Genomic DNA, 27097 nt, shown 5'->3' with positions numbered 1-27097 from the left:
CATGTCAAAAGAAAAATTTAAAACGCGCTGTGAAATGTCCAAAATACCCCTAGATCAGTTTAGGCCAAAAATTTTAAAAAAAAAATACAACTTTGCACCAAGTGTACATTTGACACCAAATAAAAATGTGTGCTAAAATGATTATGCACGTAAATATACAAGTGATTTTAAGTGCGCAGGAATGGTCCATGGCTCCCAAATATGGTCGATGTAAAATACAACCTATCAAAACTAAAAAATGGCTAAATGAAGTTTGAAATGAAATTTTGAAACTTGAAAATGCAAAATGAGTTCAAAAGACCGTTTGGCCTTGGCCACACTTCATGAATAATTGAAGAGACCCTATAGAAGTGTAAAAGTCCACTTCCCACCACCCATGCAAATGTAGTGATGCTAATGCGTGTCATTTTTCTATTTTTCCATAATATACCATGAAAGCAAAAGTGCTTTGATTACAAATTAAATGTCATTAGCCCATGGCCTCATCTCATACATGTCAAATACATTATAAATGGTGTACTTATGTATACATTACATGTTTAGAACCAAATACACAAGTTTTGACATATAAAGCTACAAATAACATTTCATGCTAACATTTGCATGAATCATGAACTTCAAATCTACAAATCACTCAAGGCATAATGTGAATCTCAAATCTTAATTCTTGTACCTGAAAAATGTCCCCACTACATGGGTGAGTAACATAAAGCTACTTGTAGGAGAGGAGCATGCATGCAAAGACCTAACGTTTTACAAGTTTGTTAAGTTGATAAAAATCAATTCATACGGTCATGTCACCTAGCGTCTATGTCAAAGGTGAGACTCAGGGAGCATCCTAAATTACCTTAGATCATTTCGAGCATAAATCACATCATTTATGCAATTTAAACGACATAGAAGCATGCGGTACAATGCAACGGGATATTCAATATACAAGTATACAAAACACAAGTATACAAAGTAAGAATGAATTATCATGCTCCAAAGCACAAGTTAAAAGTAATCAACTATAAACAACTCGGAGTTTAAAACGCAAAACCAACAAAATGATACAATATAACATGGTTGAAATCTCCAATATAGCACATCAAAGTATAGATTATCAAAGTTACTAACTTGGAATCAAGATTGCAAAATTAACCAAAGTGCTATAATTAAACATAATTGGAACCTCCAAAGTAATACATCAAGTTATAAATACTCAATATTATTAACTTGAAAACGAAATTACGCAATCAAACAAAGTGGATATTCTTGGACACCAACCGGAATAGAACCGTATACAAAGGCCACTTTTGGATTACTAGCCCATGGGTACTTTCTTCTAAGTGCGCACTATAAAGCAGGGAGAACTCACATCTCCAGTACTAGAGCCTTACTCTGGCCAAGTCAAAACAAACAATGCCTCAAGAAACCCAAATCAACAAATTGTGTAACAAATGTATATCATATATACTCAATGCACTTAGCCAAATACTGATAAGCGCCGAATCTTGTATATTCAAGCGCCCTAAATTGCATTAGTTAAGTTCTTTATTTGTGTATTTTATATAGATTATCTCCAATTGTATGTTTTTGCTCATTTTCAGGTCCATTGGCCAAAAAGAAGCAAGAAGGATGCTTTGTGGAGTTTTGAACATCAAAGGTGCCAATTCTGAAATTCTGGCAGCAGTGAAGCCCGAACTTTGTTCACCATTTTGACCTTGCAAACTCGAGAACTGGACTTCCATTATAAAATGACATATTTAGAGCTCTGAATTAGATTTCCAAATCTTTAAGCGGTTTATCATTCGGAGCTCGGAGCAGAGAGTTATGGCCTTGTTACCAGAGGTGCGCAGAACTGCCTGGCAGCAATGAAATTCTGCCTTTATCTTCATTTTCGACCAACCATCCTTGAGAATTGGATCTCCACCAAAACATGAAGTTTTTAGAGCTCTGAATTAGCTTTCCAAATCTTCAAACGGTTCATCATTTGGAGTTCAGAGCGCAAATTTATGGCCGTTTTACCAAAGTAGGTCCGGGCGGAGCAAACCAAGCATAGGGCATTCTGGCCAATTTTCGAGTGCTCGAGGCCTTATTTCGAGTGCTCGAAATTAGGGCAGATTGCTTCACGAGATCAGCAGTGGAGTCAGGACTTTGCTCGCCATTTTGACTCAGAAAGCTCGAAAACTGGACTTCCATCATAACATAAAAGATTTAGAGCTCTGAATTAGCTTTCTAAATCTTCAAACGGTTCATCATTCGGAGCTCGGAGCAGAGAGTTATGGCCTTGTTACCAGAGGTGCGCAGAACTGCCTGGCAGCACTGAAGTACTGTCTTTCTCCCCATTTTCGACCAACCAGACTTGAGATTTGGGTCTTTATCAAAACATGAAGTTTTTAAAGCTCTGAATCAGCTCTCCAAATCTTTAAACGGTTCATCATTCAGAGTTCGGAGCGCAAAGTTATGGCTGTTTAACCGAAGTAGGTCTGGGCGGAGCAAGGCAAGAATGGAGCATTCTGCCCCAATTTTGAGTGCTCGAGCCCTTATTTCGAGTGCTCGAAATTAGGCCATAATTGCATCCGAAAATGGCCCATTTTCAGCCACTTGTATCTTGGGTTCCTCAATTCTAATTTCCCTCTTTAATGGTTGGTTGGTGGGGATTTTTTTGAGCCTTATCTCTAGAAGATAAGAAAGGGAAGCCACACAATACATTAAGCTTCATTTTGGGAAGATAGAGGAGAGAGAAGAGAGCAAAAAAGGTGTGTTCTTGGAGCTAGAAGAGGGGAGCTCGAAAATGGAGGTCAAGGCTTTGCTTCCTCCTTCCTCTAGTGCATCAATGGGTAACTAAACCTCCATCTAGGGAGGTGATGAAGCTCTACCTTGTAAGCATGTCTAGTTTTTGATTTATTTTGGGGAATGAAATGTATATTTGGCTAGTTCCATGGTCTAGGGCATGTTACAAATTGTAATAAAGATTTTGAATGTTTGAATGACTATGTTGATTTACATACTCTTGTCTTAGATTATTTAATATCATAGTTGTATGGCTTATAGTTTCATAGTGACAATGGAACTAAGATTATGGAACGGTTTTAATGGCGTGGTTTTGAGTAGTTTGTTAATCCATAGCTTAAGAATTTCTTTTGATGAGTTAATCTTGTGACTTGATATCATGTGCTTCCACCAATTGATTAATTGTTTGACAATCTCTAGCTTAATGAGCATGTCTAGGGTTGCATCTTAGTTTAGGTAACTCAACCATGTGAAGCTTTGATAGGTTGTTCTTACTCTTTAATTAATTGAATTTCTTGAAGATATTATAGTAGTCATGTATTATTATATATCAAGGTCATTTCTACATTAATTCCCCAAATCAATCATATAATTAGCTTGTGTAGAGGTTTGGAGTGGACTCACTACCCTAGACTTCCTTCTCTAAATCTTCTCTTTTAATCTCCTTCAATTTATTGTTTTATGCATTCTGAATTTGTAGTTTAGTGACAAACAAAACAAACCCTCTATGAACACCCCTTATCACTCTAAAATGACTCTAGACACTTAGGTTGCCATAAATTAGCGCAGTCCCAGTGGTTCGACTTACCCGACCAATAGCCCTATTTTACAATGATTCGTGCTATTGCGAAGGTTGATGTTAGTTGATCAACCGATCAAATACCATGCACATCCAAGTCATGGAAATCACACAAGTTATGCCCTAGGCATTCAAGCTACAATGACATATTAAATATCAAATACAAAATGTGTAATTCATTACACATGACAACAATATATTTATTATTGGAAACATATTCACATGAATATAAATATAACAACAATATTATTCAATACTTAAAACATAACCAAGTGAATACACAACAAGTCCAAGTTCATGATTTAAACATAGAAACAATTTCTAAAACATAATTAAATCCATGGAACAAGTAAATAGAATTTAATTAAATAAAATAATTAAGTTCTCTAGATTTTAAATCAATTTCAAATAGCTTCAAATTAATATATATTAAGGAACATAGCATGGTAATCAACAATATCTAGTTAAAAATCCAATTAAGTGAATAAAATACTTAAAATAAAATTAATTAATCTAATTAATTAATTTCATCTAGATTTTAAAATAACTTCAAATGCTAAATTAATATATATTAAGGAACATAGCATGGTAATCAACAATATCTAGTTAAAAATCCAATCAAGTGAATAGAATACTTAAAATAAAATTAATTAATCTAATTAATTAATTTTCTCTAGATTTTAAAATAACTTCAAATGTTCTCAAATTAACATAGGTTAAAGAACATACCATGACTTATTTTAATATCAGATTATAAGTTAATTTCATACTAGTTACAACTATGTGAATTAAATTTTTATTCAAAAAAATAATTAAATAAAAGTTGCAATACTTATTCAAATATTCCTAATTTAATATTTGTTAGTGAATATATCAAGGCCTAATTTAATAGCATGCTACAAATGAATTCCAAGCTATATACAACCCTGTGAATGAAATATTTTACATAGAAAATAATTAAATTAAATTCTAGAATTAATACAAAAGCATGCATACAAGTTGTATAAGCATAGAAAACAATCAATACAACACATATATGAACCTAAAACATCCCCTACCTTAATTTAAGATGAAAATCTCAAAAGCCACTAAAAGAAAATTGCTCTGAATTCGACAATACTTTGTGGTTGTGTCGGGGACAACGAGGGAAGCAACTATCACCCTTGAGGTACCGCCAAAATTCAAACCCGAACTCAAAATCCGAATTCAACAATGGTCGAAAACGGATTCTAATAAGGGGAAAATGACTGCCTCACCAAGGCCTATAATAAATACTAAGGCATCACAACAAAATACATGAGGGAAGTGGCCGGAAAAGAAGAAAGAAGGGTGGCATCCCCTTGGGCTGCCGGCCAAGAGAGGGAGAAGACAAAGAAAATGTTGACTTTTCATTTTAAGTCCCCCTATTTATAGAAAACCCCTAAAAGTGCTCCGAACGGGCCTTACCGGGTCCGAAAAAGTGAAATTTGCGTAGACGCACTCAAACGGTAAAACACTGTGAACAAAAAAGAATTGAAATGGAAAAAAATGAATAACAGAAGAAACGACATTGAAAACCGAGTCCCGTGCAGAAAGATATACCCCGAACAAGTTTGGCGGCATTTAGGGTCAGAAACCTAAAAACTGTGGAAAAATGAGCAGAAGAAAATTCTAAGAGTATGAGATTCGACGAAAAGTGAAAATGAATCCCGTATGAGAATCCAGGCTCAAAACGAGGCATTTTGCAATAACTTTTGTTAATTACATAATGGCCCCTACATAAAGGGAAAACTACAAAACTGCCCAAAATGAAAAGATATTTTCCCCTGAAATAAATATCTTCAAAAGATATTTTTGAAAAATACCTCAAGAAATGAGAATGTTTCTGAAAAATCCTTTCATCCACGCCCCTGCGGGAAAAAGAAATAACCGGCGAGCTTTTCTCTAAAAATAAAGCTACATGTTTCGAGGAAACCAACTGGAATGAAAACTCATGGAATCAAAAATCAACTTCGAACACGAAAAGTGAGGTTACGCCAAAAAAGTAACAAACGGGGAAAAGACGAAAGGTGAATAGTGTCAAAAAATAAAAATGTGAAAATGACGCTATCCTAACAAATAAATTGTCAATCCAAAGGAAAGAGTCTTGAAAATTATTCCCGAACACTTGAGACGACACCAAATGATGAGAAACCGAACTCAGAAAGAAAAGATTAGCAGAAAAAAAATATTCGTAAAAATTTGAGAAAAAAAAAATGAATGAAAATGATAGGGTCATTATACCGTTTGTGTTTTATTTCCCCCCTTTTCCCTTCACCACCCATTTAATGTTGCTAGTACATACCATGTTACCCAGTAAAATACTTTAATTATATTTTAACCACGAAAATGACCATATTAACCCCGAACTTCATCCTAATCAAAGGATGACTTTAATAAATGACTATTTTACCCTTTTTAGGTCTTAAACTATCATGATTGTGTTAAATGACCATTTTGCCCTCGTTGGGCCTTAAAGTATTAATTTAATGAAAAATGACCATAATACTCTTGCATGACGTCAGGTTCGAGTAAGAACCCGATTAACGATTCGGATCCAATGGATTTGGATCATAACGTGTTATGATGGTGTACAGTTATCTCACTATTTAAAAAATAATTTAAATTTTTATTTTTATTTTTTATTTTTATGTTGTGGTGGTAGTTATGGTGGTATAAGTTTTATTATATATAAACCATATCTATATGTATAAAAGAGATGAAGAGGAGGTTGGTTTGATCCATTAAATTTAATTATGATGTTAAATTTGTAATTTTATAATTTAAATAGAGTTGTTAATAAGTCAAAAAGTTAAAAGGTAATTTTACATAATTTTAGAGGTTTGAAAGTGATGTCAATGAACATTTTTGAAACTTAAAAGAAGTGTCAATGTAAAATAAATTATTGACTATCCTTTAAGTGGTCTTCAACAAAATCTTAAAGGGCGTGTCGGTTCAATTTATCCCGAAAAAAAAAAAAAACAAAAAAAAAAACACATGACGCGAGTAAGTGACGCACATTATTCCAAGAAAAATACAATCAAGAGGTTGATTTTCAACTTCCTTCCAATTATAGTACAGGGAGAGCTGAGAATCCTGTTGTAACATGGCATTACCTAGAATCAGCAAAACGCATTTTCTATTGAAATCAATGAAACCCTGTCATCAGATTCAGCTCTGCTCTTGCTTCCACACACCCAACTCACCATTTCGTCGACTCATTTGCGGTACCCAAACGCATCACTACCGATCTTCTTCTTCTTCTTCTTCTTCTTCTTATTCAGATGATTCTAAGATCGCTGATGGTCTCATTTCCATCTTCACCGAGACAAGACCCTTTAGCGCAGATACCCAAGAACTGAGGGACTATGGAATAAAACTCACTACCAAAATTGTTGAATCTGTGTTGGCAGGTATAAAGAGTTGGGAAATAGCTCACATGTTCTTTAATTGGGCTTCAAATCAATGTGGGTATAAGCATAATTGTTATACTTACAATGTCATGGCTTCCATCCTATCACATGCTCGTCAAAATGCCCTACTGAAGGTTTTAGCCTCAGATATAGTGAATTCTCATTGTTTCTTCACCCCCGGGGCATTGGGATTCTTTATTAGGTGTTTGGGTCGTCAAGGCTTGATTCAAGAAGCCAATGTGCTCTTTGATCAAGTCAAAAGGACGGGTCTTTGCATTCCAAATAATTATACCTATAACTGTCTGTTGGAGGCTATCTCTAAGTCTGGGTATGTTGATTTAATTGAGATGAGGTTGAAAGAGATGCGTAGTAATTCAGGGTGGGTACTCGATAAGTACACATTGACACCGCTCTTGCAGTGTTACTGCAATGCCGGCAAGTCTGATAAAGCTTTGCAAGTATTCAATCAGTTGCGCGAGAAGGGTTTGCTCGATTCTCATGTTTTGTCTATCTTGGTGCTCTCTTTCACCAAGTGGGGTAAGGTGGATAAGGCTTTTGAGTTGATTCGGAAGATGGAAGATCTCAATATTTACTTGAACCAAAAGACATTTTGTGTTTTAATACATGGGTTTGTAAGGGAGTCCAGGGTCGATAAGGCCCTCCAGTTGTTTGATAAAATGCGCAAGTGTGGTTTCACTCCAGACATTTCACTTTTTGACGTGCTGATTGGAGGGTTCTGCAAGAACAAAGAGCTTCAAAAAGCTTTATTTTTGTACACAGAGATGGTATACCAGGGAATCCATCCTGATATTGAAATGCTTACAAAGCTTGTATCATCATTAATCAAGTATCGGCCCAAGGGTCTGGACCCGAAAACTATGACTTTGCTGTATAATTCTGTTTTGAATGGTCTTATTAATAATGGGTTCATTGATAAAGCATGTCATCTGCTACAGGCAATGAGTGGGGATAGATTTATTGCTGATTCTGATGTGGACAAGCTCTTCATGGTTAAGGAATTTGCTAGTCCAGATACCAATTCTTTCAGAATAGTCATTGATGCATTGTGCAGGACTGGTAAGTTGGATGTAGCCCTAGGACTCTTCCGAGATATGGATCAAATTGGTTGTAGAAAAAGTCTGTTACTTTATAATAATTTAATTGATGGTTTGAGCAATTCAAATAGAGTAGAGGAATGCTATGAACTTCTAAAAGAGATGAAGGAGTTGGGATTTAGGCCAACACCTTTTACCCATAACTCCATATTTTGGTGCACTTGTAGAAGAGAGGATGTTATAGGAGCCCTTGATGTGGTAAGGGAGATGCGTGCTCATGGGCATGAACCATGGATAAAGCATTCTACATTGCTTGTTAAGAAGCTATGCAAACATGGGAGGGCAGTTGAAGCTTTTGACTTTCTTGCTGGTATGGTTCAAGAAGGTTTCCTCCCTGACATAATTGCTTATACTGCAGCTCTTGATGGGTTTTTCAAGATCCACAAAGTGGATCGAGCTTTAGAGCTATTCCGAGACATTTGTGCTCGTGGGTATTGTCCTGATGTAGTTGCTTATAACACTCTAATAAATGGACTTTGTAAGGTCAAAAGAATATCTGAAGCCCAGGACTTTTTGACTGATATGCTGGAGAAGGGGCTTGTTCCCTCAGTTGTTACCTACAATATACTCATTGATGGATGGTGCAAAACTGGTGATATTGACAATGCCATTCTTTGTCTTTCAAGGATGGTTAAGGAAGAACGGAAGCCTAATGTCATCACTTATGCAACTTTAATAGATGGTTTATGCAATGCTGGAAGGCCAAATGATGCTCTCAAGCATTGGAATGAAATGGAGAGAAAGTGTTGTTCTCCAAACAGAATTGCCTTTATGGCTCTAATTTGTGGCCTTTGCAAGTGTGGGAAGCCAGGTACAGCTCTAGTATACTTGCAGAAGATGGAAGGCAAGGAGATGACACCCGACACTATTGTCTATGTTGCATTGATAAATGCCTTCCTGTCTAACTTAAATGCACCCTTGGCTTTTGAGTTATTGAGAAAGATGGTTCACAATGGAACTTTTCCGGACTCGGTTGATAAGAACCATTTAATTCTAAAAGATGCAATACTTAAACTATCTGAAGATGCCAGGACTAAAACGAATGTTAAGAATCTTATTGCAGAGAGCAGTATTTTGAAAAATCTTTGTATTTCAGATGTTGGAAGTGAAGATGGACTTGAGCCCATAGCCTAATCAAGGGGTCCTTTCTGTCAGCTAGTCACGTCAGAGGCTGGGGTAATTTCAGAATGTCTTCATCTTCTATGTGAAGCCATTCGAATCAAGTCCTCCATTCAGTCCAATACTCCATCTGCCTTCTGCCAGGGGGTTCAAGGGGGATGTAATTTCCTACTTTGTTATTCTCAATTGAAAATCAAGGGGTGGATTCATTCTCTTATTCTGGAAAACTTCTTGTGATTTTTTAAAGGGGGCATAGAAATACGGAATGTCAGTTTAACCATCTATCAAGGCCATATATTCAAGTTCTTTGCAACTCTTTTTTTTCTGTCTGCTTCAATTATGGTAAGCCTTAAACTTTCAATTACTAGTATGGCTAACATACAGCTAAATAGTGAATATTATTGTAGTTCCATGTTCATTCTATATAGATGATAAATATTATTTCTTGATTTTTTATTTGAGTATAAAATATGCAACAACAAATAATTCTCATCAACATATAATTTATGACGTGGGACAGTTAAGCTCCTGCTATATTTCCAGTGCAGCTCTTTTTTTTAAAGGTGATAATTTGTTCAAAGTTCAAACTAATCAGCTCTGAACTTGATAAAAGTGATAATTTGTGTCTCAATTCTCAGACTGTGGCTCATGTGGGAGGAAGTGGAAAATCAACTGCTATTTCCTTGCTACAGAGGTATTATGAACTATACAGTGTTCAGATCATACTAGATGGATTTGAAATTCAGAAGTTTAAAATCAGGTGGTTGAGGCAGCTAATGGCAGTAGTGGCTCAGGGAACCAGTGTTGTCAGTGATGCATTCGATGTCAACATTACCGATGGATTGGAGAATGCTCATCAGTTTGCAAGTAGATTACCACAGGTTTGCTTCTTCCCATGGTCTATGGCAGTGTAGCGAACACAGATATAATAGGAACTGAGGCAGAAGGGGAAGATGAAGATGGCGAAAAGAAACCCAAGGCAAAGAAAGTGAAGGAAACAACTTACGAGTGGGAGCTTTAGAATGATGTGAAACCTATATGGCTAAGGATCACACAGAATACCACTCTCTTGCCATGGTAATTTTTTATATCTCTGTGCTTACCCTTTGCTTGGACTTGCAGGACACTAGTGAATTTTGTGGATAAATTTAGTAAAATTTTTGTAGTAAATTTCTCTTCATCCGATGTACTTTTTATTTTTGTTTTTGTTTGGTTAAACAGGACTTCAGTTACAAGAACGCTCTTTTGCATGGAGTCAGTTTACTACTAGGGCTCCTCGTGATTTGTATGAGAGTTACTATAACATGAAAAATCCAACCTGAAGTTATATGATAGACGGTCATTACAAGAAAAATACCATTCCTATTCCTCCCAAATTGGCACACATTGATCCATCAACCAAAATGCACTCGAAACCATGGGCGTAGCCCTTTGTGGGCTAACCTGGGCTGCAACCCAGGTCAAAAAAAATTTTTTTTTTTACTACTACTACTTCCTACCAGCTGTAGCCCAACCTAAGTTGCCCAATCCATGGTAAATGGCCCAGCCGGGCCAGCCCACTAGCCCAGCAAACCAAAACTAATCCTAGAAGAAGACCTAAGTACCTAACTATTCAAGGCAAATACAGATTCTGGAAACATATACACGCTCAGCCGAGACTCTTTATTGGGTATTTGGGTGGAATGAAACACCAGTATAGAGGATGATGTTGAAGGCTAAACAAGAACCTAAATCCCATGATTTACCCACTTGAGTGAGCCCTTACTATGTGCTCAAATTTAAATTGTTGATGCATCTATATACATTTATATATATATATATGAATTTGTATATGAAATTGTGCATATTAAATCTATCTTTCAAATATATATATATATATGTGTGTGTGTGTGCGTGTGTGTGTGTATTAATATTTGCATACTTTAATCTAGGGTTTCAAGTACTTTAATCTAGGGTTTCATGATTCAATGACATGGAAAAAAAAAAATTCATTTGCAAATGCATTTGTGTAGTTTGAAATTTGAATGCTCTGTTAGTGTTGGTTTTATTTATTTATTATTATTATTATTACTTTTTTAATCAAATCTAGGGTTTGTTCTTGGAAAATGGAGGATTTAGTAATTAATAATTTAATACCCAGTTTGCATAACACTTATTTATTTGTGTTGTTTGTTGGGTTCAAGCTAAAAGTAAAAGAGACATGAGGCAAGTTATTGAAAAATATGTTTACTAACTTAAAAGGAATATGTTGGAACGAATGCAAAGCAAGATATGAAAAATTATATTTACAATAATGAATATGTATAACACAATTGACTATTCTATTTCCTTGGACTGGCAGATACCATGTAAGGCAGACACCAGTTGGATCCTGTAACTTTATATAATTAAAGCCGGAGAAGGAGATATATAATCTATTCAATGGCATGGAAAAAAAAAAAAAAATCATTTACAAATTTATTTTTGTTGTTTGTTGGGTCTCTGAGTGTTATGTAGTTTGTGTAGAAAACTAAATAATAAAATAAAAAAAGGAAGTAAATGGGTTTGAATTTTTATTTGTGTAGTTTGAATGCGCCGTTGTTTGTCTTAGTCAATGATGAATAGAAAACTAAATAATAAAATAAAAAAGAAAGTAAATGGGTTTTTGAAGAAAGTAAATGGGTTTGAGTTTTTATCACACATGTATAGTACATCTATTGAAATTCATTTTTGTAGTGGCCATGATTCAGGCTCCAGCAGGGGATGGTGGAAACTGGAAACTACTCTTCCTCTTCATCTTCATCTCAACACACGCCACGCGGTGGAAATTCCATTTACAAATTACAGGTGATTTTTAATTTTCATCATTCTAGTTCTGGTGTGCTTTGTAGGAGTGATGCATAGTTGGTTTTCATTTTCTTTCTAATAACAGAAATTAATTTCAAGCAAAATAAAAACCCCTTTTTAAGTTTTTATTTACCAAAAAAAAAAAAAAAATCCCTTTTCTATTGTTGATGTGTTTGAAGTTTTGTTCTCTTCTGTTTTTGTTTAACATTTTTATCTCTCACCATTTATATAAATGAGTCTAGGAATGTATGACATTGTTTTGAAACCCTTAATTTATATGAATATACTGTAAACATACCTTTTTCCTGTAAATAAAGTTTGTATATATAAATTTGTTTACATATATTTGTTTGTTTGTATGTGTGTGTGTAAGAGTGAGTTGAAATAAAATTCCAATAAAACTTTCTCATTTCTTTGACAATACACATACCTCAATAAATTTTTTTTTTTTCTTTTTCCTGCTATCAGCTCTATAGGTGATAGGCAATTAGGCATGCCCTTTATTTTTGTTTGTTGAAGCACTACAAGATAGGAATTTTCCACCCTCAAGATGAAAAATTTGTTTTCGTTTTATAAACGGAAAGATGATAAATCAGAAATTGGGGCAGCTTCTACGAGTACAAGTACCTGTCCTAAGACTACAAGCTCTAATGAGCAGCAACAAGAGCCTCCTTCAAAAATTCCAAGAGTTGAGCAGACGGAGGTTGATGATATGTCTTTTATACAAGATCCTGGCTTGCGTCTTCAAATATGGAAACACCCCGTTAATGAACGTGATGAGCTTCGACAAATTATATCTTAAGGGGACCTTATCAACCAAATCTCCATGTGTTTCCTTCCACTCAAGATAGAACTCAATCTCGTCGATTTCAAAGTAATTGGTATGAAAAATTCACTTGGATTGAGTATTCTCCTAAGAAAAATAAAGCATATTGTTTGCCATGTTTTCTCTTTGAAACTAATCCACCATCTCATCCTGCTTTTACTATCGAGGAGTTTAATAGTTGGAAAAGGGTTAATGATGGACCTAGGTGTGCTCTTTTGCAACATGTGGGAGGTCCTAATTCATTTCACTTGTGTGCCGTAAGAGCTTCAGATGCTTTAATGAATCCTTTGCAACATATTGACAGAGTGTTGAATGTATCATCTAGAGATGTGGTGGAAAAGAATCGATTACGCCTTAAGACAACAATTGAAAGTGTTCGGTGGCTTGCATTCCAAACATGTGCATTTAGAGGTCACGATGAATCCGTTGAATCTTTGAATCGTGGCAACTTTATTGAATTCATAAAGCATTTAGCAAAGTTAAATGACAAAGTTGCTAAAGTTGTCTTAGAGAATGCACCAAAAAATGCAAAGTACCTCTAGCCGATGGTTCAAAAAGAGGTTTTACATATTCTTGGCAATAGGGTGAGACGTAAGATTCGTAAAGAAGTTGGGGATGCAAAATTTTGTATTTTGGTTGATGGAGCATAAGATTTGTCTAATACTGAGCAAATGGCCATTGTATTGAGATTTGTTGATAAGAATGGTTTGCTTAAAGAACGATTTTTTGGAGTTGTAGGCGTTAAAGACACCTCTGCCTTAACTCTTAAAAAAGAAATATCAGATGTCCTTACTCTTTATGATCTCCAAATTGATAATATGCGAGGCCAAGGGTATGATGGAGCAAGCAATATGCGTGGGGCGTGGAATGGATTACAAGCGTTGTTTCTTAAAGAATGTCCATATGCATATTATGTACACTGCTTTGCTCACCAACTACAACTAGTATTAGTTGCTGCATCCAAAGATGTGCAAGATATATGGCTATTCTTTTCAAAGTTGAATTCTATTGTCAATCTTGTCAGTGCTTCTCCTAAGCGTCATAGCGAGTTACAATCAGCTCAAGTGATTTTATCTACTAATAAGTTGGCTACTGGTGAACTTGAGAGTGGTAAAGGAGCTAATCAGATTAAGACTTTGCAATGAGCAGGTGCCACTCGATGGAGCTCTCATTTTGGTTCTGTTAGTAGCTTGATAGACTTATTTGGTCCATTTCGTGTAATTATTGAAAATCTTTCAAAGAATGGACCAACTAATTCTATATGTGGGGAAGCAAAAGGTGTTTATCTTGCAATGCTTTCATTTGAATTTGTATTTATCTTGCATTTGTTGCGTGAGATGATGGGAGTTACTGATATACTTTGTCAAGCATTGCAACGAAAAACTCAAGACATTGTAAATGCTATGAATCTAGTTTTAAGTACGAATGCACTCCTTCAAAATTTGAGAGAAAATGGGTGGCATACTTTCTTTCAAAATGTGGAATCATTTTGTAAAGAACATGACATTGTAGTACCTAATATGAGTGCTTCTTATATGGTGGGTACAAGTCGTTTTTGTCAACAAAATAATAGTATTACATTTAATCATCACTATCAAGTTGATATTTTCAATGCTGCTGTATATTTTCAATTGATGGAGTTAAATCATAGATTCTCTGAAAGTACAGTGGAACTCCTTATTCTTGGCACAGCTTTGGATCCTAAAGATGCTTATAAATCATTTAAAGTTGATGATATTTGCGATCTTGCAGGGAAATTTTGTCCTAAGGATTTTCAAGATGAGATGCATGCTTTGAAAAGTCAGTTGGAACATTATAAGATTGATGTACTCCATCATCCGAGTTTTCAGAATTTGTCCACCATTTCTGATTTATGCAAAATGCTAGCTGAAACAAGAAAGAGAGAAACTTATTATCTGATTGATAGATTGATTCGTCTCATATTGACTCTTCTTGTTTCTATAGCAACAATAGAACGAGCTTTTTCGGCAATGAAGCGTGTCAAAACTAAACTTCGCAACAAGATGGCTGATTGTTCACAGTTATATATATGAGAGAGAGAGAGAAGTTTCAGACTTGTATATATTCATCATACTAAAAACCTAATAAAGTGTACAAGGCTTATATAAAGAGTACAAGTCTTACTTAACTATACAAGGGCCCCTATCAACTTTCTGTAATTACATAATGGCCCAACACTTATATTTATATATATATATATAACATTCTAACACTCCCACTCAAGCTGGAGAATATATATCAAATAATCCCAGCTTGGAACAGATAGTTCTTAACCGGTTATGACCCAATGCTTTGGTAAACATATCAGCTAATTGATCTTCAGACTTCACAAATGGAGTAGAGATGCTCCCACTTAATATTTTTTCCCGAATGAAGTAACAATCAACTTCAATATGTTTGGTCCTCTCATGAAACACAGGATTTGATGCAATGTGAACTGCTACTTGATTATCACAGAACAATGGAGTAGGAGCCCCAACTATTAACCCAAGTTCTTTTAGAAAATGTTGTATCCATGTCAACTCACTAGTGGTATGGGCCATTGCCCTATATTCAGCTTCAGCACTAGATTAAGCTACCATTGTCTGCTTTTTACTTTGCCATGTAACAAGATTTCCTCCTACAAATGTGCAATAGCCTGTAGTAGATCTCCTATATGAAGGAGAACCAGCCCAGTCAGCATCCGTAAAACCTTCCACCCTGAGATGACCATTTGATTTATATAGTAACCCTAAACCTGGAGCTTTCTTGAGATATCGTATAATCCGAAGAACAGCAATCCAATGTGGCATTCTAGGAACTCCCATGAAGTGACTTACAACACTGACTGCATATGAAATATCAGGTCGAGTGATAGTAAGATAAATTAATTTCCCAACAAGGCGACGAAACCTGCCCGGGTCATTAAATAGATCACCCTCATCAGATACAAGTTTTGTATTTGAATCCATAGGAGTATCAACCGGATGACCACCCAACATACTTGTTCTTCTAATAAATCCAACACATATTTGCGTTGGGATAAACTTATACCCTTCTTGGATCTAGCAACTTCAATGCCCAAGAAATACCTAAGTTTACCCAAGTTTTTAGTGTGGAATTGATATTGCAGAAACAACTTCAACTTAGCAATGCTTTCAGAATCATCACCTGTGATCACAATATCATCTACATACACCACAAGAAATATGAAGCAAGCTTTAGTGCGCTGGTGAAACACCCATCAAATGGAGTTGAAGAATATTCATTATCAGAACGTAGAATACGAATTGGACATCCAAACTGAGTTTTGATTTCTTTGTGAAATTTTTGAAAAATTAAAAATAATTCAGAACGATCTTTCATTAAAAACAACAAAGTCAGGCGAGAATAATCATCCACAAATGTCACAAAATAATGAAATTTATTGGTTGAAAAATGTTTTATTGGACCCCATACATCTGAATGAACCAAATGAAAAGGACTAGAGACACGCAATGGTGCTTACTAAGTTAACAAACTTCATATGACAAGAATTTCAAATGACTAAGACTAGGAACTTGATGCTTCAAAACTTGAACTGACGGGTGACCAAGGCGACAGTGCCACTGGAATGGAGATGGAGAAGACTGAAGAGCCACAGGAGAAGGTTCGAAATCAAAATAATATAAGCCACCAGCTTCATGCCCCGTACCAATCGTCTTCTTCATTTTGAGATCCTGAAACACACAAGAAGTAGGATCAAATGTAACAGAGCACTGGAGAGATTTAGTAAGCTTACTGATAGACATTAAATTAAAGGGAAACCGCGGAACATGTAAAACAGGCGAGAGAGACAATGAATCACTAAGTTGAGTTGTCCCCAAACCTGAAACCTGAGTGGATGAACCATTAGCAAGAGTAACACTTTGAGAAGGATGTATAGAATGAAAATCAGATAGAAGAGAAGAACATCCGGTCATATGATCAGATGCTCCAGTGTCTATGATCCAAGGACTGCGAGTGGAAGACGATAGATATGTGTGTGCAGTACCTGACTGGGCAAAAGTAGCCGTGGAAGATGAATTAGATTCTTGCTTATAAGACAAAAACTAAGTATACTCATCCCGTGGAATAGGAACTGTATCTGATTCAGCTACGTTGTGCGATCCAGTAGCAACATCATTCGGAGAAGAGGAAGCTTGATTGGCATAACTAGATGGTTTCCCATGAAGATTCTAACAAAAGTTCACAGTATGATTAGAAAGACCACAATGGGTACACTTTCTGAATTCCCTGCCACAGCCATGTCCTCCACGTGAATCACGACCACCATGTGTGGAGCGTCCCCCACGACCTCCACGGTAAGTATTATGTTCACCCTTTGAAACCACTAATGCTGAACGCTCACCACTCTGTCCAGTATTCAAATTTGAGGTATCACTTGCAAGTGTAGCACGCTGAAGTCTAGAAAACACCTCAGCAAGAGATGGAAGTGTTGGATTGCTCATAATCTGTGCACGAAAAGGCTCATATGCTGATGATAAACCAGTTAGAAAACGGACAACATTAAAGTCCGCACGCTGTTGTTGCATATTACGAACATCACCTGTAATGGGCTGATATATATTCAGCTCTTCACAGGCTCCCATAACTTTAGAATAATACTCTTCTATACTTTGAGTACCTTGTTCAAGATTGAAGTACTGCTTACAGAGCTCATAAACATGAGTGATATTACCTGTCCCAGAATACAATTGCTGCAATCTGTCCCATATCTCCTTGACAGTATCCAAATAAAGTAGAGTTGAACTACTTTGGGGTTCAATACTGTTTATCATCATAAAGATGATCTGAGCATCTTCCTTTTCCCATGCATCAAAGGAGGCATCAGTTGCCTTGGGTTTCTTTTTAGTCAAATGAGAACCACGACCTCTGCCTTTGAGGAAAATGGCAACAGATTTAGCCCACAATATGTAATTCTTCCCATTGAGTTTAACTGAAGTCATGGGAGAATTAAGACTGTTTGTGGGTGAAAGTAAATTTGAACTAGATGCCATGTTGAATCCAGCAAAACAGAGAAGAAAAACAGAAAAAAAAAAAAAAAAAAAAAAAAAAAAAAAAAAAAAAAAACAGATTCTGTATTCTGGCCGAACTTGGAAAACGGGTCGGATTTGGAACCGGGTTGGATCTGGTCAACGGACCTGGTCAAACGGGTTGGACTAACCTGGGCTATCCAGGTTTAGCAAACCAGGGTTGAAGTAGCTATAACCGTGTAGCCAAACAGAGGTCTTCTTCTTCACACCTTCACAGACGCCGGGGAATAACGCGGCGGCGACGACGGTGACCCAATCACAAGTAACGGCCGAATCAATAAGCAGCGATCGTTGCAACTTCCGGCCAACAGAGATGAACCTCACCTCTGCAAATCAAGATTGCAGAGGTCGGCGAGCTCGCTGGCAACCAAAGAGAAGCTGCCGGCGACGACGAACACGGCAGAGACGACGACGAACAACTCCTAGATCTGACGACGCTGCAGATCTGACGATGATGAACAAGCCGCTGCTAATGACGACAAACAAGGAACCGATGGTAGAGATCACCAACACCACAACTGCAATTCAAATCTTATACAATACGACAATTACAGATTCTCACTCCCATGATCGTACGCTCTAATACCATGTTCACAGTTATATATATGAGAGAGAGAGAGAAGTTTCAGACTTGTATATATTCATCATACTAAAAACCTAATAAAGTGTACAAGGCTTATATAAAGAGTACAAGTCTTACTTAACTACACAAGGGCCCCTATCAACTTTCTGTAATTACATAATGGCCCAACACTTATATATATATATATATATATATATATATAAAACATTCTAACACTAATGAATTTCTTGCAGATTGCATGATTCTCAACATTGAAAGAGAACTTGCTAAAGATATTGATATAGATTCGGTGGGTTCATCTTCAATAACTTAGGTTCATCTTCAGTAGGTTACTTGCTGCATATGATGTAGTTGATTTGATATATGAGAACATCATCGTTTTTTTATTTTTTATTTGTTATTTTTAAATATATATAACATATTTTTGTCATAAGAATTATTGTGCTCTTCAAATTTTTTTACCTTTAGTCCTGCCTACTTTGGAATCCTGGCTCCGTCCCTACACGAAGCCCTAATTCTCTAAGCCCAAATTTCGCGAGTTTCACCTTCAAGGAAAATAACCCAGGTACGCATGTTGATCTCTGTTCTTGGTTCATCTCTGTTCTTCTCTGAATATGTATATATATATATTTGGTTCATCTCTGTTCTTCTCCTCTCTTCCTCTTCTGAACTCTCATTAATTTTCTTCTTATTTTCATCTTTCATAGCATGGTGGATTAGTCTAAGCCTCTCTCACACAGGTACTATTTCTTAACTTCCTCTTTGATCATCTCTGCGTTCCCTTAGCAATTTGTAGAGTCTCTGTCTCTAAAATTAAATTCCTGTCTCTGTAATTTTTTTTTTTTTTTTTTTTTTTTTTTTTTTTTTTTTGTGTTGTGTTACACTCGTATCTAAATAAACAAAATCTTTTTCATTTGAGTTTTTTTTTTTTTTTTGGTTTGGTTTTGTGTTACACTCGTATTTAAATAAACAATATATATATATATTATTTCTTTTGTATTACACAGATATCCAAACAAATGGACATGTAATGTAAAAACAAGATGGGAGTCACTATAAAATCAAATGCAGCAGAAATTGAGAATACGGGGATGAATCTTTGATTTCTTGAATCGATTTATAATTGACTCAAGGCAGTCTTCTTTTTCAATTTAAGAAATATCTGAGAGATGATAGACACTTTACATTTTATTCCTCCCTTAGAGGCTCTTTGTTCAATGTGATACTAAACACCAAATATCCAATTACCAGTGAACATACCACCAGCGACCTCCTTTCTGAATATAAACAAACAAGATAGCTCACACTTGAAATGAAATGCAGCTCTACATTTCCAGAATAAGAATGGCAATAAGGAGAGATAAGAATAGTGCATATATATATAGGGGGGGAGAGAGAGAGAGAGATGGGAGAAATGAAACCGAAGTGTGATTTACTATCATAGCAGTCAAGATGGCAATGTTAAAGAATTATTCAAATACAACAAGACTCTTGGAATTCATTTGAGACTGAGTCCGACTTTCATTGGCATTACTCTCAAGTTATATTAGAACTTAGCGTCTGTTATCATTATATTCTTCACCCTCTAGGGTCATGTATTTTCCTTTACTATTAAGCCATCATATCTTTTCTTACTATTGTGACTCCTGTTCTTGTTTTCATTAATAGTTCTTGAGACATCCTGGTTTAGTCCAAGAAAGTGAAGGAGTTGATAATAAAAATCACAGTACTGGAATTTAATCAACAGTTTTTTTTTTTTTTTTTCTTTCTCAATAGGTAAGTTACACACATGTTCCAATAGGGGCTTGAACCCTTAACCTCTCCTACTCGAGCTAAGACTTTGGTGGTCAGCTTGTTTGGTCTTGGTTTCTAAACATTGGTCACGATCATGGGTTTGAGATTTATCTCCGATAAGGAGATGCTTTACTTCTTTCCAAATAACCAATTTTTTGTATATATTTATATATTTAGTTTCTTTGAAGTACTTTCATCTGCCATTATCTTAAATCTCATGTCAAACCATTATTGAAATTATTTTTAATGTTCTAGATTGCTCATGAGAATTTAGTTGTTTTCTTGAAAAATTATTTTGACATACTAAGGAATGAGATCCTTTTTATGTTTCTTTTCCAACAATGTTGGTTTGTGATTTCCAGTCCCACCAGCTAATTTTACTCAGAACCTGAAATAATCTTATGGCAGTCCCTTCGTGCTAGAACAGAGAGGGCTTTGGTTAAGAAACAAGTAGAAGACAACAATACCAGGGTGGTTGTCAGGCAAATCCTTTCTTCATTTTATATATATATATATATATAGTTGTGGACTAGTATAGATCATGAAACTAACTGTAGATCTGATTGAAAATTTGGCAAGGTGCTTTTGTGAGGGAAATACTTCTTGAAGAATTGGCTAAGGTATGGGTTTTGGGCATCTTTACTGATTTACCATTCAAAGAGTAGAAGAATTGTAAGGCACAAGATTCTCATGCACTGGGCATGCTTGCAATTTGTTAGGACTTGCTGTCTCTCCACTCCTAGCCCCCCACTTCCCTCCCCCACCCCGCAAACACACCTAAAACGAAAAAGAAAAAGAAAAAGGAAAGGAATAAAAGAGGGGATAACTTCCTTGGTTTTCATATAATATTAAATGTGACAAAATGTCCATTGGACCATGTGAAGCCTTTGCAAAGTTGTTAGAAGCACACATCTTTTCTCATTGTAATAGTAAAGCTTCAGTAATAATCAGGCTGACCTGTGGTGATCTGAATGACCCGAGCAGTAGAATCAGGTCATATATTGAAATTGGACACTATGGTTTTTGCTTTGACCCATTGATGAAACAAGATTGAATCGGCTGGTCCTCTTTCTCAGGTTATAAAATGATAACAGAATGCATATAAAACTGTTGGAATATTAATTTCCTATGCGAGCTGGTGGTTAGTGAATTGCCAAGGGTTAATTTTTGTATGTCAAGGTTCACCTGATGTTTATAAAATATGAGCATTAGAATATTCTTATTTCAAATTAATATAGGATGGAAAATTTACATTTTTTATGCTGATGGGTAAAAAGTGTTGGGCACGAATGTATGATATCAACTTTTGTGTAGCCAAAAGTGCATTCACACTGAATATAACCAAAAAGTCTAAAATATTACCCAGTGTATGTCTCATTTATGTTGGTTTTTTGGAGACTACATCTTTTTCATATAGTCTTGACCAATAAATACACAAAATAGTATTTAAGGAGACCTGGTGCAAGAGGGTAGATTTGATTGTTTGGTTCCTCTTTCTTGTTTTAAATCACATACAATAGGTACAGCAATCATTTGTCCTTTGGGATCCACATTAATCCTTTCATATCTCCTAATGGATGTACCTGAGATGCATATCCTCTAGCTCGCAAATAAGGTCAAACCACTCACATCCCCTTTGGGTAGGAGAGCTGTTACCACCTGGGCCAATGGTCCGGTGGTTACGTTTAGCCATCGTGTTGTCATAGTCGCACAATAACTGGAAATTTGATTATTTATTCAAAAGGTTGAAAGAATAGATTAGAAACCTTTTTGAATTTGATATGTAATGAAGTTACCCCGCTGCTACAATGTTGTGGTTTTTATGGGATGAGTGAAATAAGAGATTGCATCATGATCATCAGAGGGATGCTACACATATTGCTCAAGCTATATGTGGAGAGGTTTTATTACTTTCAGACATGGAGCTAGGGGGATTTGGGACAGCCTCTTTGGGACAACCTCTTTGAATGTCCTATTCTATTTATCTGTTTTGATCTCTTGTAGCTACTTGTTGTAGTTATAGTTATTTGTAAATTTTGTTTTCTTTTGCACGGGGATGCCCTTGTTGTTTTACTTGTACATTCTTGATATATCTATAAAATTTTTCCACTTTACTGAGGGAAAAAAAAAAAAAAATGTTACCCCACTCCTCTCTTTGTATGATGTATAAAACGTTGTATTACATTTACCCTATGACTCAACTCGGGTTTTTTATTTTTTATTTTGAGATTTCAAGTTACACTCAATTCTTGTTAAGTGTTTTTTGCTTCAGAACTAGATTTATGTTATTTAGCTGTTAGAAAATATTCCTCTAAATATCTTGTAAATAACTTGCATTATTTGATTGTATTTAAATTTCCTCTGTTTTTGTGTTTATGTACTAGAGTCTGGATGCCTTTTGCCTAGCTTGCCATCAGATGCAACACTTGACAGATCTCAAGGGATTGGCTTTCTTTGTGATTTGAATGATAACATTTCCGCTCCTTGGCCCTTTCCTTCTCAATTACGAGCTTCATCATGCAATAAAAGTATGTGGAGCTGTTACTTCTATTCTTTAGATGGGATCATCCTAATTTTTTTCCTTGCGCAATTGATAGTTTGTTTCTGCTAGTTTTTTGTGATATATTTACTGATTTTTATCTGATTTATTTATTTTTTATTTTTTGTTAAAGTAAATCTGATTTACTTTTTGGAATTGCAGCTATCAAAAGTCTAGCACTTCCTGCAGCAGCATCTCGGCAAAGTGGTAAGCATGCCAATCAGTTAATCCAAACTTACAGTTTTATATATATGTTTCTATTTGTTGTTTGTTTTAAAGAAAGACTTGGGGCGTTGATTTCAATTGATTATCTGGGTCACTTAAATTGATTGCAGCCAAGCAAATTAACTTCAATAATGTTGCTTGATATTTGTGATTGTTAACAGAATAGGTTAAGTCTAGTATTGAAACGTGTCATCTAGTAACTCTAAGTTCACGAGTAAGAAGTAATTAATCGTCTTACCAAAAATTAGTTGTCTTGGAATCTAAAATGTATAAGATGCATGCACTCTGGTGAATGTGTTGGGTGCAAGTAAGTGTCTAAATGTTGGATTTCTTGTCAATTGTCAAATGAAAGACGCTATAGAACAGTCTGAAAACATTTGAGTAATTGGTTCTTAATTATGAAACATTGTTTATAAAATATGACCATGAGAATATTCTTATTTCAAATTTTATGATCATATGGGATTTCTTGTCAATTTTCAAACCTTGATGTGACTCTTTTTAATTGGTCTTGATGTGACTCTTTTTAATTTGTTCTGTAAAGATGTGATTACTAAATTGTTTCTAGCTTTAATTACTTTTTTTTCCATTTGACTTCAAACTTTTAAGTTCAACTTTTGAGTTGTGACTTGCTATTAGATGTTCAATAAAGCTGGATCAATAAAAGGTAAATCACTTTCAAGTGATAATTGTTAAGTAATTCAACTTTTTATCCTTTAATAATCAATTTTATCACCAGCATGCATGTCTCGTGATAATTAATATAGTAATAGCGAGAAGTTATTATATGGTCTGGAGATTATTGGTATGAGTCAATCATTATTAGAAATGTAAGTAATTTTGATAGAATAATTTAACAATAATCACAAAATTGATCTTTTTGACGAAGTTGGTATAGTTTATCAATAACTTCTACTAGAGTTATTGAATAAGTCAGCAAGGAGCTATGGGGGATAAAGGCTGGATGCACCTTGATGACAGGTTATTAGAATAACAAATAGCTTTATCGGTAAAAGCTAAAACATTATACCTGTTATTTTTGTAAGAAATAAAAGTTTTAAGTCTTCAATTGTAGAGCTTCAGAAGAGTATACAAATGGAGCAGAAATATTGTCGCTTGGGCTTGAGTTAATGCAAGGAATCGAGATACCAGTTTATGCCCCTGTAAACTTTGTTTAAAAAAAATAAAATATATGTGTATCAGATAAAATATAAAAAATAAAAGAAGACAAGTTTTTTTTTTTGCTTAGAACTTCCAAAATATTAAAATACAAGATAGAGATACCTGATTATCATCTACTTCCAACTTTTTCTCTATTTACAGGTTCAAGATTTTCATCTTCTTTTGGGATACCTGGGTGTGCTTCTTTTGGGATAAGCTTGCATTTCTGAGTTTTTGCTTAAATGATGCTTGAGGTATGTATTTTTTTTTTTTTATAGCATTGCTTTCTATCAATCGTTTTGCTTAAATGATGCTTGAGGTTGTGATCTCTTTTATAGCATTTTTATTATTGAGTCCTGACTCTCATGATTTAGGAAGTGGTTGTTGAGTAGATAACTAGTCCCTATTTGATGACTCACACACATGCTTGAACCTCTAATATTGCAAGATTACAATTCATTTGAACCCCGTGCTTTGTCAGCCCTCATACTAAAAACTGATGATTTGATCTCCTCTACACTCACATTCGCCTCTAGCATAGCTGCATCCACAGGGTTGACTCCTTTGAATAGAAGTATGGTGGTCAAATGACTCAAATCAGTAACTTCATGTACTTCTAGAATCAACATTTGAAATTAACTATTTACCCGGAAAAGAAAAAATTTGAGTTGACAGAGGGGAGCACGTTTTAATAAAATAAACAACAAAATAACCACCAGTCAACTAAATGACAATATTCATGAATGAACTATATATTGCCAATCAATTTCACAATTCTGATTATCCATCGGAGTATTAACAGTTCAAAATTATGATAGGATTTAATATATATGATAAGCGTAGGTACGCCTTAATGCATGTAGCACTGCTTTGATTATCATGAAGTTAAAATAAGCTGGCATCATCATAATCATTTTGCCCAGTTTTTATTACTACCATATCCCCATGCTTTATAATATATATATATATATATATATATATATATATATTATCATATTAACTTTTAGCATTTGAACAAGATAAAAGGCTAGTGCTACTTGTATAGAACAAGAGCAGAAACAATAAAGCATGGGGATATGGTAGTAATAAAAACTGGGCAAAATGATTATGATGATGCCAGCTTATTTTAACTTCATGATAATCAAAGCAGTGCTACATGCATTAAGGCGTACCTACGCTGTTCGTCATCATTAAATGCAGAATGCTATGTGTTTTCCAAGGTCTAGGAATTATATGATTGGACATTCATTGTTTTTTCTCCTTCATGATTTACGGTTTGTTTCAGAGTGCTATGTGTTTTCCAAGGTCTAGGAATTATATGGAGGTTCCCTTTATTTGCCAATTTATATTTCCATGTTTCTGATGAAATAATATATTGATTTAGAACCCTTGTAAAATTTTTAGTTCAAATGATGAATTTCATGTTGAAATTTTATGTTTAAGTGGTGGTTAGAATCTCTCTTTGTCAATTGTTGCTCGAGTACGAATGCTGTGTGAACAAACAATAGCATTTGGCTAAATGGGTAAGAATTGGACTAGAAGTTCCCTTGTAAATAGGAAAATGTTAATTTGGTTCTTTAAATTGGTGTGTTAAAAAGATATTTATTAGCTGAATGGGGCAGTGTATGTGCATTAGTCACTTCATGTAAGCTCTTATGCGTCTCAAATACACCAAATGGTTGGTGATAATTATGAGTGAAAAGGTGATATTGTTGGTGTCAAGTTCTCAATATAGAACCTCATAGTTTTGACCAGGATTCAACATTTAGAAGAAACATTTCAGTGTAAAGTATTATATTTCCTGCAAAACAAACTGACTAATTCTAGTGTGTCTCTTTTCAATAATATTCTGGCACATGTTAAACAAAGGACTCTTTTGTGAATTAAGGTTGCTCTTACCTCATCAAGAGGTATGTTTAGAGATGTCGAAATGGTCTTTATCTATTACTAGGGTGCTTATCCCTGTTGTAATGTTCATCTCAGTAGCATGGGCCTCCACCAATTCAAGTAGAAAACTATTGGCTAGAGCAGTATGGTGTGTGGTCAATTTCTGTTATTTGCTTATTGTCACTAAAGATGGACCAAGATGGTGAAACTGTCAACCAAGTTAGTGTACTGGTCCAATTCACATATAACACTGGCCCGTAAGTTAATACTACCTTAATCCCACAAAGTATCACTTTTGGGAACCTAACTTTGTAGGAGTGTATTTTTTAATTTTTTTACTATAGTGGTAGGGAATGAATTTCTAAAGCTGTTGATGCTTCAGTTAGTATCAGATCCTTTCATGCTTAAGTTTCTTAGTTGGTTAATTTTCAATTTATTAATCTATTTATTTTGGGGTATCCTTTGTTTACCTTCCAGACATGGGATTGTGATCAACCATTTGAATTGCTCATTTGTCATTTCCCTCAACTGTGTTTTGATTGTGATGATTTATGGATTTTACATGGTTTGGTCCATGCCTGAGAGGTTAAAAACTTGGTGTTTGCATTGTGAAAGATTTTAAGTGTAATCTCAAATGCATTAGTGGCTGTCCATTCACAATTCTCTGGGTCTTTCTGATTGGGAGAGACTTGCATATGTTTAGTGAACATGGAATCTGCTTTGGACTGAGTGGATGATCAAAAGAGTTGTTCGACAATCTATCTTTTTAGACTTCTTTCTCATTGGTTGTCAAAAATAATTTTGTGGCAATGTTCTGCAAAATGGATTAATAGATTAAAATTCATATTTTGACATTTTATAATGTGATTTTGTCTGCTCTTCTATAGTCTGACCATGCTAGATATTAAGTGCACATTACGTACTTACTTCCATTCCTTA

General features: G+C 35.2%; 1 protein-coding gene across 3 annotated transcripts; it reads left to right on the top strand.

Moving 5' to 3' along the window:
• The first annotated feature begins 6166 nt into the window (after positions 1-6166).
• On the top strand, positions 6167-22867 carry LOC132311120 (putative pentatricopeptide repeat-containing protein At5g08310, mitochondrial). 3 transcript variants are annotated; one of them, XM_059808857.1, is made up of 4 exons: positions 6167-9584; positions 9881-10319; positions 11972-12068; positions 22731-22867. In XM_059808857.1, exon 1 carries the CDS (start codon positions 6702-6704, stop codon positions 9255-9257), a length of 2556 nt encoding a protein of 851 aa, XP_059664840.1. In that variant the 5' UTR covers positions 6167-6701; the 3' UTR covers positions 9258-9584; positions 9881-10319; positions 11972-12068; positions 22731-22867. The 3 variants fall into 3 exon arrangements, 2 of the variants coding, with proteins under 2 accessions (XP_059664840.1, XP_059664839.1); XM_059808856.1 differs by lacking the exons at positions 11972-12068; positions 22731-22867 and adding an exon at positions 10464-10956; XR_009482854.1 differs by lacking the exons at positions 6167-9584; positions 9881-10319 and adding an exon at positions 18786-19292 and having other exon boundaries at positions 11002-12068; positions 22731-22841.
• Positions 22868-27097: the final 4230 nt, after the last annotated feature.

This window comes from Cornus florida, unplaced genomic scaffold (genome assembly GCF_030987335.1).
Source record: "Cornus florida cultivar Cherokee Brave unplaced genomic scaffold, ASM3098733v1 CherokeeBrave_3.0.0_Hap2_Chr06, whole genome shotgun sequence".
Lineage (NCBI taxonomy): Eukaryota > Viridiplantae > Streptophyta > Magnoliopsida > Cornales > Cornaceae > Cornus > Cornus florida.
Note: the sequence above shows the minus strand (reverse complement) of the source record. Positions and strands in the feature narration are given on the sequence as shown.

What these genes read in the sequence shown, in the direction of transcription:
- LOC132311120 (XM_059808857.1), top strand. Translation starts at nt 6,702, where the DNA reads ATGGCATTACCTAGAATCAGCAAAACGCATTTTCTATTGAAATCAATG.